The sequence below is a fragment of the Glycine soja genome, chromosome 9 (genome assembly GCF_004193775.1).
Source record: "Glycine soja cultivar W05 chromosome 9, ASM419377v2, whole genome shotgun sequence".
NCBI classification, from domain to species: domain Eukaryota; kingdom Viridiplantae; phylum Streptophyta; class Magnoliopsida; order Fabales; family Fabaceae; genus Glycine; species Glycine soja.
This window is the reverse complement of record NC_041010.1, coordinates 3,241,295-3,255,501: the sequence shown is the minus strand read 5'-3', so window position 1 is coordinate 3,255,501 and position 14,207 is coordinate 3,241,295. Positions and strand designations below refer to the sequence as shown.

The window sequence follows — 14,207 nt, the reverse complement described above, 5'->3', positions numbered from 1 at the left end:
AATAAGAATAACAATTAATTAACTTGCATGGTAAAATCTTATAGATTTTATCTTGTCTAAAACTCTTCTTAGCTCTCCAATCAAAGATGAGGACATTTTCCTGTAGGCGTATATGTATCAAGCAGACTATGCTCTAATGCCAAAAGCTTTATTTATTTTTTCTTTATCTCATAATTAAAAATCCACTCATCCAATTTCACATTCTCTCGTTTGATGAATCCGCACACTAGTTATATCAACTAATGGCCAGGTTTGTTTATTTTTAAGTTAAATAAAAATATTTTTAAACTATTAAACATAATTGGAATATATATCCAAATTTATCCCAGTCATACATTTCATATTAAGTCATCGATCTATTACAATAGGAGAAATTGTTTATATTTATTTGCTAAACGGACACTAAGATTAAGTGTAAGCTACACTGTTAGAAATATCAAAATCTTTAAACTTATGCTTAAAGAAAGGCCAAGGTGATAATAACTTCAGGCTAACACTAACCCATATTGATGGTGCCCCTATATAGCTAGGCTATCATAAAATTTTTATTAAAAAAAACTAGGATTTTAATCTTAGTATCAATAAATAATTTTTTTATATAAACAATTTTATAATAAAAAATGTTTTTAATATATGATTATATTACAATTAAAATTCATAATAAATAAATATATTTCAATATATATTATATTTTGAAATATATTTTTTATAATATTTTTTTATCATTTTCCATAACATTATTCATTTTATCATATATTTTTCTTTTTTTTTTTTATCTCTCTCATCTTTGTAGAATATTATACGAATATATTATACAAATAACATTTTTACCATACTAAACACCGCAGTCATGCTAAGCTATATAGCAAGAGTAGGGTACATGAAGTAGTATTTAAAAATTTTAAATCTACGTACCAACATGTAGGGATGCCTCACGTACACACATCACTCTCACTTGACACCAATAATTAATGATAAATGACTTGTTTGCTCTGAAATACAATAAATGGAAAGCTCTCAACCATTGTCTCTGAAAATTTTGTAATGACAAAATATATATGTGCAACGTTTCTTTTATATTATGTAATTCCCTTTTCCTTCTTCGACATTTTTTCCGAGAATTTGCAAGTAAATCACTCACTTTATCCCAAGCTGGGGAGAGTTTTCTTACCAAAAAATCCTATGATGTTTGCCATTTTCTGTCAAGCAGAGGACTGTTCTATTTCTTGGTTGTTTACAGAAAAATATAAATGATGACATTTTCAGGTTCCAATGTAGTTTTCGGTTGGTTTATGCCAGCTTGATATTACAACCATGAGTTACTCGCATCCCTTAATTTTCCTCCTAAGCAAGATTGATTTTATTAACTTTCAATTTTGTGCAATGTTCTTAACAAGCTCTGGTTTCCATCACAATAATATCTCGTTAAATATGGTATAAGCATTCGTTGAATAGAGCATGCAATTGAAACTTTTCACCAAAGAAGTAAAGAAGAGGGCACTTAAAGGAGGCTTGAATGTTGTCTCCTTTTCTGGTACATTCGGTATTATTTATTGACCATTGGATTCATATCATCCACAAATCAGTGACTATGAGCAAAATTTTAAGACAGACGTGTAAAATGTTAATTTCAGTTTTTTTTATAGGAAACTGTTAATTTCAGTCATGGGGCAAATTGACAGCATTTTTTTCTTTTTTCCACAAATATTTTTCTTTCAAGACAAACTTATTCAAGATATTTTTGGACACTAAATATAATATAGATTCTTCTTTTAACGAAATTTTGAACCTGAATTTATCCTGTTATAGAAGATTAGTCGATCTCTTAACTTTAATTTATGTATCGGTAAAAAAAAAAAACTTTAATTTGTGTACACAAATTTTCATTATGCAAGCACGTTAAGTGTGAATTTATATAGTTTTCTTAATTAACATGAGACTTTTTTTTTAAAGTATAGTCTCTCTTCAAAATGAATTTAAATTACACATTCTTGTGTTTATTTTGTCTTCTTCCTATTTCCCTCAATTAAAAAGTCACAAATTGATAAATAGTAATACTCTCATCATTTGTTTTTTTTTTCATTACCAACTATCATTTTTTTAATTTAAAAAAAAATACATGAAATAAACCAATAACCATGATAGCATATTTGTGTCCATTAAAATTCAGGATAGAATCCTAACTTTAAATGTAAAATAAATTATGTTGAAAAAATAATACTCATTTTCTGTACCCTCATTCTTTTAAGATAAAAATTAAATACTATTTTCAACGAAAATTATTTCACATCTATATCACTATCAACAAAATAAAAAAAAACATGAAATAGAATAAAATGAAACATGGATAAAAAGAAAAAGTAAGTTTTGTTCTTAAATTAGTCTGCCATTAACAATGTCAACTTAGACCGAAGTTATAGTTACCTAGGGAATCACATTCTCAAGTAGTTATTTACACAATTGAATGAATTTCAACCCTTTAGTTGGGTAAAACTTAAACTCCTCACTCCACTTTCTCTGTACCTTTTAGACTCCACCAAACCAAAGGCTCAAAACACAATTTTTCTACATTTAAACAAAGCCATGACTTTTGATGAATGGAGTTGGAAACACAGATAAGAGAAGCTCATTCTGAGTCTCTCTTGTTGTGGGGTTTTCCCTTGCAACAGTTGACATGTATTGTGGTTGAGGTGATCTTGGTGGAGAAGCATACAAGGCAGAGGCTTCTAGAACCTCTCTTCGAACATTTGCGTGTTCCTCTGACATTCTTTGTGCACGTAGTGCTGTTAGGTACAAACCAGCAGCCAAGAAAACTGTGGCTAATGCAAACACACCAGCAGCAGAGAACAACCCTTCTCTGATGCTGTAGCAACCTGTTCTTGGCTTGGACCAGTTCTTTAGATGGCCTGATTCTACACTAAGTGCTGCCAGCAACAAAATCTCCGCAATTCCGAAACAAATCCTACAATACACATCGAGTTAGATTCACAATCACATGTTTTTGCTAGTGGTTAAGTTAATTGGTAAGGGAGGAAAATTTTAGTGATGAATTATTCAGATATTAATTGGAAGCAATACAACAAAGACTAGTAGTTTTTTTTTTTTTTTAAATATAAGATTTTGGGTTATAATTGGGTTATAGTATTTGAACATCCAGTGAATAGTTTACACTTTCATTTGATTACAAATCAAAATATAAGATAATTTTATTGACTTTTATAATATTTATGTTATAAATCATACCCTAATGATTTAGTTTAGGGTATAAATTTTGTTACACTGCATAAATATTAAACAATTGAACATATAGATATGTATTATTGCTAGACAAGAGTATTATAATCAGAATTGTCAGGTTGTTGTTAGGAGGACTTCTACTATTGTACATGAGTAACATATGCAGAAATCCATATTGAATTAGGTTTTGCTTAATTTAAATTAAGGATTGGGTGTAAAGATAATGTTCCTTTCCTAATAATATAGGGCTGAAGTTTCTCTATTAAAAGAGAACTATGTATGAAATTAAAATTTCAAATAATTGATTCGTGATGGGACCATGAAATCAGTCTATGTTTGTTCTTCTCTTAGATGTCCTCACACCTCTCTCCTTCCCTCCTTTTCTTTTTTCTCTCTTCCCCACCCCAAGAGTTTATATTAGCCCTTTCTTCTTCTACTCCATCTCAATTTTTTTCTATCAAATCTTAAATCAATTAGGTCCACTGCCCCATTGAACAATGTTGTTGAGGGTGAATCCTCAAAGCACATCTATGGTCCAGTTAGCACTAGCAAAATCTTTCAATTCTAATTTGGATAAGGTTTATGAAATTCAAAGGCAAACATGAATGTATTTTTCTGTAATAATACTAATAAAGAACATAACAGCAATAAAAAAAAACAGTTTTTTTTTCTTACCAAGTTGTAATGAAGAAAAACCCTGCCTGCCATGTTAGGGACTTGGCAGAAGGAGAATCAGGGTCCCAGGTAAGCAAAGAAGGTGATGATTTACTCACTGCTATCAGCATGTAAGCATGTTCCATTACCATGGCAAATGCAAGTCCAACAAAAGCAGAAGCAGCACATAGCAATGGCACTTTCCCACTTCCACTATAAACACATTCTGATTTTGCTCCATTTTCTTTCCCACCTGTGTCCATCCATGTCACCTACCATCACAAGTTCATTCATCATATTAAACTTCATGAGAATTTCATCCATTCATTCATTCCCTTAGGCGGGTAATTTGTATACAACAATAAAGTCTTATCTCACTAGGTGAGGTCAGCTACACGACGGATTACAGGACGCCATTCGGCACGGTTAAGGGGGATAATTGGTATAATTGTACTAATTTGTAAACATATCAAATTTGTACCTCGGAACGTGTGGCTTCTGCTATGAGACATAGGATGAAGCAGAAGAGGCCTATTAGGATTGTGAGAACCATAAGAAAGGCACCAGTTTTGCTGCTCAAATCTGTTTTACTTCTGCTTGGTTCAAGGTCTGCATGTGTAACTGCCATTCTCTGTGGCATTTTTTTTGGTCCTTTTTTTTCTCAAGAAAAATACAACTCTCATAAGGAGAGGAATTGAAGTTTCTTTAAGTTTTGAAGGGAAGAATTGGGAAAAGGAAGAGTTTTCAGAATTGCTTGGAGCTAAGGTTGCTTACAGGCCAAAGATTCCCACTTGTGTGGGATTTAATACCAAGCAGTCCCACAAAGGCAATTGTTAATTAGCACCATATGTTTATGTTTGAAGTGTATTGGACGATGAAGACAAAGATAGTGCTAATGAGTCATGACACATCAAACACGTGTGCATTAGGGCCATTTCAACACCCCCAAAGTGCATTGTACCACCTTTCAGTTAATTCAGTTTTTTTATTTTATTTTCAAATATTTAAAAAAGTTATGTAATTTTTTGCATAACTATATGGATGTGGGAAACACCAAACATCTGAATTAATTAATATGGGATTATTTTAGATTAATCAGAGATTTCAGGTTGAAGCATCTATATTAAATATTTAAAGGAAAAATTTCTCACAATTGAAAATATGTGTTTTAGACCAAAAATATGGTTGTGGGGGATTGAGCTTGAATTTCCTTTAAACCTATGGCAAAGAAGGGACCCCTTTAATGTTTTTTGCTTTAGAAAAAGATTGAATACAACCTTCGATTAGTTTTATATTATTGTTATTATATCTATGTCTGATGATAATATTTTTCTGATTCAAAGGAAAAAGTAGAAGATAAAGTTGACCCGTATGATGAAGTAGAAAATGCTAGATGAACAAGTTTGTTTTATGAAAAAGCCAGGGAAAAAGAAAAGGAATCACAAAGTGTTAATTTAGTTAGAAAGGGAATGAATTCTATGCTTCTGACTTGGGGCAAAGCATTATAGGATGAACGGTTGTTATTCTTTTCTAGAGCTTAATATTCTTGGTTTGAAACCTAAGTGCTGAGCATAATAACAAAGCTCCAAAAAGTGCTATTCTGAGGTGGAAATTGTAGTTGAGAGGGAGAGGGACAAAAATAGCCACCAAGAGACACCAAATAGGTGAATTGACAAATGGAAGCTTGATGTCGGTGGTAACTATGGTGCTCTGATGTTGGTTTGGTTTTTTCAAAGAGAAAAATAAAGTAAATGTATTCATATTTTTTTGTCCATATATTGTGCATGCTAACTGGTAGGGTATTGGTCTATCTAAAATGCGTTTCCTTTTTATATATGTTCAATGATTAATTCTTTTAAACCATTTTATTCATTTTCTAAAAGCAAAAGTAATTTTACAAATCTTACAAATAATTCCTGCTTACCTAATTAGCATAGCCTTTCTATTTCAATCAAGGTTTTTTTTTTATAATTTTCTTCACTTTTAATTTCTCTAAATGCTTTTTAACAACAATTTCTCTAAATGTTAAAAAAAAACAAATCAAGAGTCCCAGACAATAAACTAATCTAAATTTTAAGCAATACAATTTAAATTTATTTTAAACATGCAATTTGTTTATATTAAATCGTTAGATCCACCTAATACTTATTCTCCACAAGAATTTTTAAAATGCATTTCATAGTTGTCCAACATAATTGTACTGGCCATTATTTCTAAGCCTTATCTTTAATCGCCAAAATGCAATCTGTGTCACGACACTTTGTCTAAATATGGCAAACAAATAGACTCGGGTTACACACTCATTGGTTACATATCATATTGTACTAGACTACTAGTCTTTTTTAAAAAATAATAATAATTAGTTATCTAATCTAACTGAAATTATTCAATGCAATCATGGTGACCGTACCAAACTTCCTGTGTCCTTTTTCTCATTAAAATATAACAGACAGGAACATAGTTAGAGACTTGAAGCCATTTTTTTTTTCCTGTAATAGCTCTACGAAAATCTTACCATCATATTTTAAGATGAATGTGATATGTTGGGAGATATTGAATGCTGGTGAGAATCCGGTGAGAGTAAAAGAATACATTTCAATGCAATTTAGGAAAATGGCATATATTAGAGTACATCAAGTTAGGGAGTGACATATTTAGAGAGAACACTCGTGAAGATTTAATTTGCCCCTATTTATATGCAAGGATCAATAACCAGTGAAAACTTTAATTATTCATTATTTAATTATTGTCAAGCTTAGTTTGATCAATTCTTAAATTAGTACTTAAAATTATAGATATCATTTATCTTACTCGTCTTCAACTTGCATTTTATACTTGACTTTGTTAAAAGAAAATGTTTACTGTGGGTTTTTTTTTTCACTTTATCAATGCATATGATTTCTTCATCTAGCAAAATTATCAAGTGTATATTTAGATAACCTCTTTGAATGTACTTTTAGGTGTTGGATGTACTTTTGAAGAACATTTTTTGTATCTTTTATCCTCAACGTATTTTTGGAAGAGGTGTAATGATTATCTAAACATGCACTTAGTCCGTTTTAATAATAATTTTTTTAACATGCAGTTTGGCAGTTCATAATAGAGTGTTTGGAAATGGATCACATGCTTGATTTTTCACACATGAATAAAAGTTATTAGTTATAGCTTTTACGTTTCTCACGTCCAAACACAAGTTAACACAACCTTTCTACTTTAGACCAGTATTTTAGTCAATTAGTCACACTACCTAGTTGCGTGTCCGAGACATGTATGTGCTTAACTAATAGGTAGATGATCAACCCTCTCTTAATCTCACATACTGTCGCCTACTTCACTCTCGGACTTTTATATAATTCTAATGTTGTGTTTGATTAAGGAAAGGGAGAGACCAATAAAAAATAAATTATGTAAATTTGATGAGTTTCACATCTCTTTCACTCTGCTTGAATTTAAATATTTATATTTTATTTTTATCTTTTTTATTTCTATCATCTCATTTTAATACAAATTTCACTTGACTGTTAAAGTACTTAAGTGATCGTCCGTAATTCGCTAGACAACCATAGAACAAAAAGCATTTATATCCAATTTGAACACGTAAGTTTCTAACCCATAATATTTGAAGTTAACACTTTCCATAAAAATAAAAATAGTAGCAAAACACTATAGTGGAAAAGCAGTCCAACTCTTTCAACTTAATTTTTTTACATATATTGTCTTCAGCATAGGCCTTGCTTCGTGAATGACCGCATGGCCAATGCCACGTTCAATAAATGAAGATAGTAGTTTCTTCATATACAAGACAAATACACAATAAAGCAACAACGGTTCACACAAATGATAGCAGCTTGTGTCTCAACTCAAGTGGTTCAGAATCCTAATTGATCCTTAGATATGGAATAAACCTTTTTGGAAAGAAAATATTCCACCTTATATGCGTTCAGAGTCCCTGCAACAAAAATTAATCATCATTTTCGATGAGAATTACTTCGTACCAATATCATGATATAAAAATAAAATAAAAAAACAGCACACCCTGACACTTGTTTAATTTATTCCAAGAGTCATGAACTTTTGCAAGTGATTCCTTGAGCACCCCATTAACCTTGCTGCCATCCAACATATATATATTCTCTTGCATGTGGTGCATGATAAGTGGAAAAGTGTCTTTCTTAAACCACCTTAAAATCTAACACCTTCTACCATGTTCTAATCACCCTTCTTCAGTATCCATGTCACTGCTTTCCTAGTCCTAGCTAACCCTTGAACATCTTAATATGGCTTCTGAGAAGGTCTCTTTTGATGCTAGCAAGAGCCAAGGAAACTCTTCCCAAGAGATTCCTGCAGCCACAACCAAGTACAATATGGGGAAAGAACTAGCCAGGAGAGCTCTCTTGAGGTCTCACCTACGCAAAAATGGGAGAAGAAAAGTTGCTAGTAACGGTGCTAAATCATTGCCAAGCAGGCTAAGTAAAGTTTCTCTGGGAGAAGATTCTGCTGAATAAGTCATAGATAGGTATAATTAATTGACACTGCCCAAAAAGGTATAATAATTCCATATTGTAATAAGAGATGAAGCATCTAGAATGCTAGCTTATGATTGATAGCATGGAATGTAAATATAGAAGTTCCAGATATGTCTATAGCTATAATCAGGATTCATTTGCAAACAAATTGAGTGGCAGTGACTCTATGGTTGTTACAAATGATCAGTAATTTTCGTAAAATAGTTAATAATAAAACATTACCCCAACTGATCATTTACTGGGTCACTAATGATTTACTTACTTGCATTCGTTTGCAGGAAAGAGATAAAACAATTTATTGAAGGGGCTCCAAAAAGAAAAAGAAAAAATATCATTTTTCCTGAGCTGAAGTTAAGGTTATACTTTAAATATGTACGGACAATCAATATTTATATCCCTCCACTTAGCATGGCAGCGTGTTAGTTCAAGAAAGGCTCTAATTAATTTTCATACAAAAGAATTATAAGATTAATTTGATGATTAAAGAAAAAAAAGGAAGAAAGAATTTGTGTATTCGAATTCTCTCACTAAGAAAAATTAACAAACTAAACCAACATTTGCTGATAAAAAAATAAAATCAACCCCTCATATAAACATACATATTCGTCGAGTGCGACATCAACTCAAAGTTTAAGTGAAATATCATGCAGCTTATGAACTCACAAATATCATGGAGCCAAATAAATCTTTTACGAATACACATACAAGCATTTTATTTTCAACTACGACTTTCAATGTACAAACTGGAATCTAAAATGCCGCAACGGGCATATGATTGTAGGCAGAAGCTCCAAAAGACAATGATTCTTACTACACAGGCACAAAAAGTACACGAAAAATGTTTATATATTTAAGTAAATCAAACTTCTCAATGCTAATATAAGTGGTGCAAATAGGACTAAAACCTCTGCGGATGTAAAGAGTGAGAAGCAACATGTGTATCACTAAATTGGAGGAAAGGAGTGAAGAAAATATAAAAGATGTGTATTACAACATGCATCTGAAACAAATAAAAAAGCATTTATGTACCCCCAAGAAAAAATGCATTTACTTTGTACAGCAGTACTACTTCCACTCACTCTACAAGTACCCTAATGCATCTCCACTCATATTGTCACTCGCCATTATTGAGCAATCAGACGCATCATGTCCATATTGAGCACACAATGGCATGGAGAACTGCCTGCGTTTCCTAGTGAGATCCACTACATCTCTCGCTCTTCTCTCCTTTAGCTTTCCTGTAGTGATAGAATCATGGGGATTTGTGATTGTAAAGCCGGGAATCATTCCATCAGTATCTTCTACCTCTGGCAGGATTAATGAATCTGATGGATAACTATATGCAATGTCATTCACCCCGTGTGGGGACCTAGGAAAGGTTTTGATGCGTGATAGCACCATAGAAATTTGATCACAAGCAACATCCAGGCGTTCCTCAGTTTCAATGGATTCCACTAAAAACGTTGAAACCATGGATTCTAAAAACTGTATCCTTTCAGGCTGATCCCTACTGGTTGTACCCCGGTAGTGGTTAACAGAAGATGAATTGTTGCCTCGCCAACGGGCTGGTAAATATTGATCCGGGATGTGAAAACAGTTGTTAGTTGACATGACACGTAGCACGTGTCTACATAAGATGCCTGAAAACTCAAACAGATGGCAACTGCAGCTGATGTGCTCTTGACAAGGAACCCAAAATACTTTGCACCCTCCATCTGACTGAGAGTGGTGTCTGACCTGGAAACAACCTTCATCAACCAGAAAGGATGCATATTGTGGCGCCAAAACTAGCTCTTCCTGGAGTTTACTTAAGGCATAAGGAGTAAGTGCAGTGGCAGCATGGGATTCAATAGGTGAACCTGTTTTGAGGCACACTTTCTGCAGTTTCCTTTGCATCTTTTGCTTCGCTCCAGCTCGGTCATTAAAATCCACTATTTCAACCACCTGTAAAAAAGATATTTAAATATGGCATACTATATCAATAAATAAAACTAAAGGAAACAAATTATATTTTACAGACTTGCTCCACAAAGCGATCTAATTGAGACTGGGCACTCAAGAACCGTTGGATGAAAGCATTAATGGATTCAGACTGACATGTACTGGTCAATCCTGCAAAGAAGTAACGCCTCAAGAATGGTAATGCCCAAAATGTCCTTAATGAATATAGGCTAATAATATGTTTATTTGCATGGAGTCCATATTGATCAACCATTTGCCTCCAACCCTCTTCAAAATCTTCCACCAGTTCCAAATTGTATAGCCGGTGGAACTCAGCTTTCCACTCATCATATTGTGACCCAAGAAATAAAGAAAACCAGTCAGAGAACTTAGAAAGAATATGCCATATACAAAAGCCATGCTTAGTTTCAGGCAATTCAACTGCAATAGCTTCTTTCAGCCACATGTTATGATCTGTCAATATTGTTTGTGGAGCTTTTCCTTTCATGAAGCCCAAGAAAGCCTGCATAAATGACAAATAGGTTAAAAACAAAAATTCAAATGAATCAGATCTCATATAAATTTGCACAAAAGTATCAATCAATGGATTGTATGTTGTCACTGTTATTCTTCTATCAAGAAAACAAATATAATACCTAAGCAAAGAATCAAACATTGAAAAGAAAAACTACATATTTTGCTGCTTTAATAATAAGGTTTTGTTTACAGAAATTATTAGGGCACATGTTAAGGTCCTTACCTTGAAAATCCAAACAGCAATTCATACCTTAACTTGTGTTCACATGCTAACAAAACCCTAATATTTGTTATATGCTCTCACTAATTGATATTTAAACATAAAAAAAAAATACAGTCAGATTTCATTTTTGCAGAACTTTATCAAAAGCTAGCAAATTGTAGGCTCAACATAGTAGTTAAAGCCTACACTAGATAGCAGGCAATAGAGAAATCAAATACAAGATTATCAAATTACAATATCATAACGTTCTTGCCTTTAGAGCCCATGAAAAAGACTGAATGTTTTCATCCCGTAGAAGTGCACAACTAAAGAAACAAGTCATTCCATTATTGTCCACACCGAGCCAAATTCCCAACACCATGTCATAAGCTTCTACTCGATAGGTTGTATCAAAAACCACAGCATCACCAAATGCCTCATATGATTGAATAGATGAACTGTAGGACCATGCAATATGCTCAAGCCTGTTATTACTATCTATCTTGAATTCATACTTGAAGTTGTGGTTTTCATCCTTTAACCTCTTGCACATAGCAATCAAATCAATGGCATCATTATCTCTATCCACATTTCTGAAAGACTGCAACAGGTTTCTAACATCTATCTCTGTAAAAGGAAGACAACCAAGTTTGATGCCTTTCTCTAGCTCCATCAATCTTAGCATTTGCCTTACTGACATTCCAGCTTTAGCAAACATACATATCCGACCCTTGTCATCAGGAGATATAGGACAATATGCTGGAAGAAGATGCACCTCATTGGATTTTAACAACTCGTGATTGTGAATGTTCCTAAAACCAGTAACACGCCATTCAGGGACATCAAAATCTGATCTTTTGACGATACGCATGTATGCTTGACAACCACAGCGAGACGATTTGCGATTCCTTTGCACCTTCCCATCATCAGAAGGTTTAATCTGGGGATATCCACCACGATGGCAAGTAAAATCCCTCCTCGTGACTCCCCTGCCAACCCCATCTTTCCCTCGAGTCCGGTGCCGTCTAATTGAAAAGCCACATTGTTTAGCAAAACTGCAATAAAATTCATAAGCTGCTTCTTGAGATACAAATCTTTGGCCAATAAAAGGAACAAGGTTGACAGAAGTTTGTCTAGACAGAATTGTTTCCTCTGGTATTTCCTCAATGGTGCCAATGTCATCCTGTGACAAATCTGTGCCATTTTCAGATGATTCCAGCACCAGACTGGTTCCTTCCGACATTCTGTCGTCAGTAACAACAACCTAATTCGTTTGCAGATGTTTAAACCTGCAAGTCAAGCAGATGAAAAAGATATCAGCTCAATGTTGACTTGCCTTCAAATATAAGGCATTAGCTTGATTAAAAACTCAATGATATAGGTACACTTAGATGCTACCTATATCCTTCATATGTTAGCTCTGAGGCTAATAATTGATGAAGAGGATAATCTAATGGAAAATTGAAGCACCGAACAACGTTAAATAACAATAGAAGGGACCAGAGGGGAAGGGAACCCTAAATAAGGCAAGTAACAGAACTTCTAAACAACACAGTAATCACTAGGCACAGCTTCTCCAAAATCCAATTACAGAAATACAGATACATTCCATTCAGTAAAAGTGAGTGTTAGTCTCAATGCCAAAGCCAATCAGTCTTTTCTTTTTTTTTCGATCCATAGGAATCGAAAACAGTGTAAGGAAGTTTACATTAACTCACGCATCCTACTCAACCAACTGAGTTAGACCCCTTAACAAAGCCAATCAGTTCATAACAACAAACTGAACTTATCTACAAGGAGAACTTAAAAAAGATCAAATTCAACATGAGTATAAACTATAAAGCCACTACAATGGACACCTATTTAGTAAAGTAAGTTTCTCACTGTACTTCCACTTCCCAGCACACAACAACTATTATTCTCCAATGTCAAAGATTCTCTCATGGGGTCACCCAAAAACACTGCCAAATTCCAAAATTTAAATTCTCAAAACAATGAACTCATCACACTTAACTGACACAGATCCAAACACATTTATCCAAAATCTCAGCCAATCTCAACCCCATTCCAGACACTGACACTGACAAACACACCCAAAAAAAAACAAATTAAAAATTCACAAAGGAAAAAGCAGCAAGTAAACAAATTATAACCAACAATCAAGCAAAGGTGATGATATAAATTTAAATAAAAAAAAAAGGTTCGGTTTTTCAGATTGAAAATTCAACATGAAATTAAAATGGCCATAAAACGTACCGGGTAGAATCGTGAGGTTCGGGAAGGTTGGGCAAAACGGTCAATAACAAACTACAAAATTTGAGAAGAGAAAAAAAAATAATCAAAGAAAAAAAGAAATGAAGATAGAAGTGGCGGGGAGGGTTGTGTTGTGGAGTAAAGCGCATCCCATGGAGAACGATAAACATTCAGAGGGGAACAAATCTTATCATGCGCCGTGGATGCATAGTGTTATCGAGCGCATCGAGTAAACACTGGCCGTTAGATTAAAATAATAAAATCTAACTGTAGGTTTTCCATGCTTTTTTATTGGTCGGGTCCTGATTTCGTAAAAACCTTGGTTTTGGTTCGTCTTCTTATGGGCTTTGTCTTGGGTTGGTTCTTGAGAAAGCCCAGTTACAGAAACCCAAAAGGACGGATTTTCTTCCTCAGAAAAAAATCTCTTGCACCCAATATTTTTTCAAATTTTGTAAAATTACTCTCCCTAATAAACATACGTATTTGCAATCCACATCATTTATATACGAATTGTCAATCCGCATCACCTAAATTTAAAATATATATATATATATATATAATGTTTTTTTATAATTATTACATTAATATTTTTAATATTTATATAATAAATTTTGTAACAGTTAATTTTGATCTAATAATTAAAAATTTTATATATATAAAATTTTATTTAACCTGTGATTTTTATTTAAATTTTATATATGTAAAAAAATATATTGTTAGATCAAAATTAATTATAATAAACTTAAAAAATCTACTTAATGTAATAATTATAAAAAAAAATACAACCAAATTTATTAAAAAAACAAAAAAAAATTTAAAAAAATTTAGGTAATACGGATTGGCAATCCATACAATTC

The 14,207-nt window shown here is 33.0% G+C and overlaps 1 protein-coding gene and 1 pseudogene across 1 annotated transcript; both read right to left on the bottom strand.

Annotated features, from left to right (window-relative positions):
* Nucleotides 1-2,376: 2,376 nt before the first annotated feature.
* Nucleotides 2,377-4,704, bottom strand: LOC114367065 (annotated as a pseudogene).
* Nucleotides 4,705-9,206: 4,502 nt separating this feature from the next.
* Nucleotides 9,207-13,569, bottom strand: LOC114367927 (protein FAR1-RELATED SEQUENCE 11-like). The gene is made up of 4 exons (XM_028325188.1): nt 13,354-13,569; nt 11,372-12,386; nt 10,438-10,881; nt 9,207-10,361 (listed from the first exon to the last, which is right to left on the bottom strand). The coding sequence occupies exons 2-4, from the start codon at nt 12,338-12,340 to the stop codon at nt 9,498-9,500; spliced, it is 2,277 nt and encodes a 758-aa protein (XP_028180989.1). The 5' UTR covers nt 12,341-12,386; nt 13,354-13,569; the 3' UTR covers nt 9,207-9,497.
* Between the last annotated feature and the right edge of the window lie 638 nt (nt 13,570-14,207).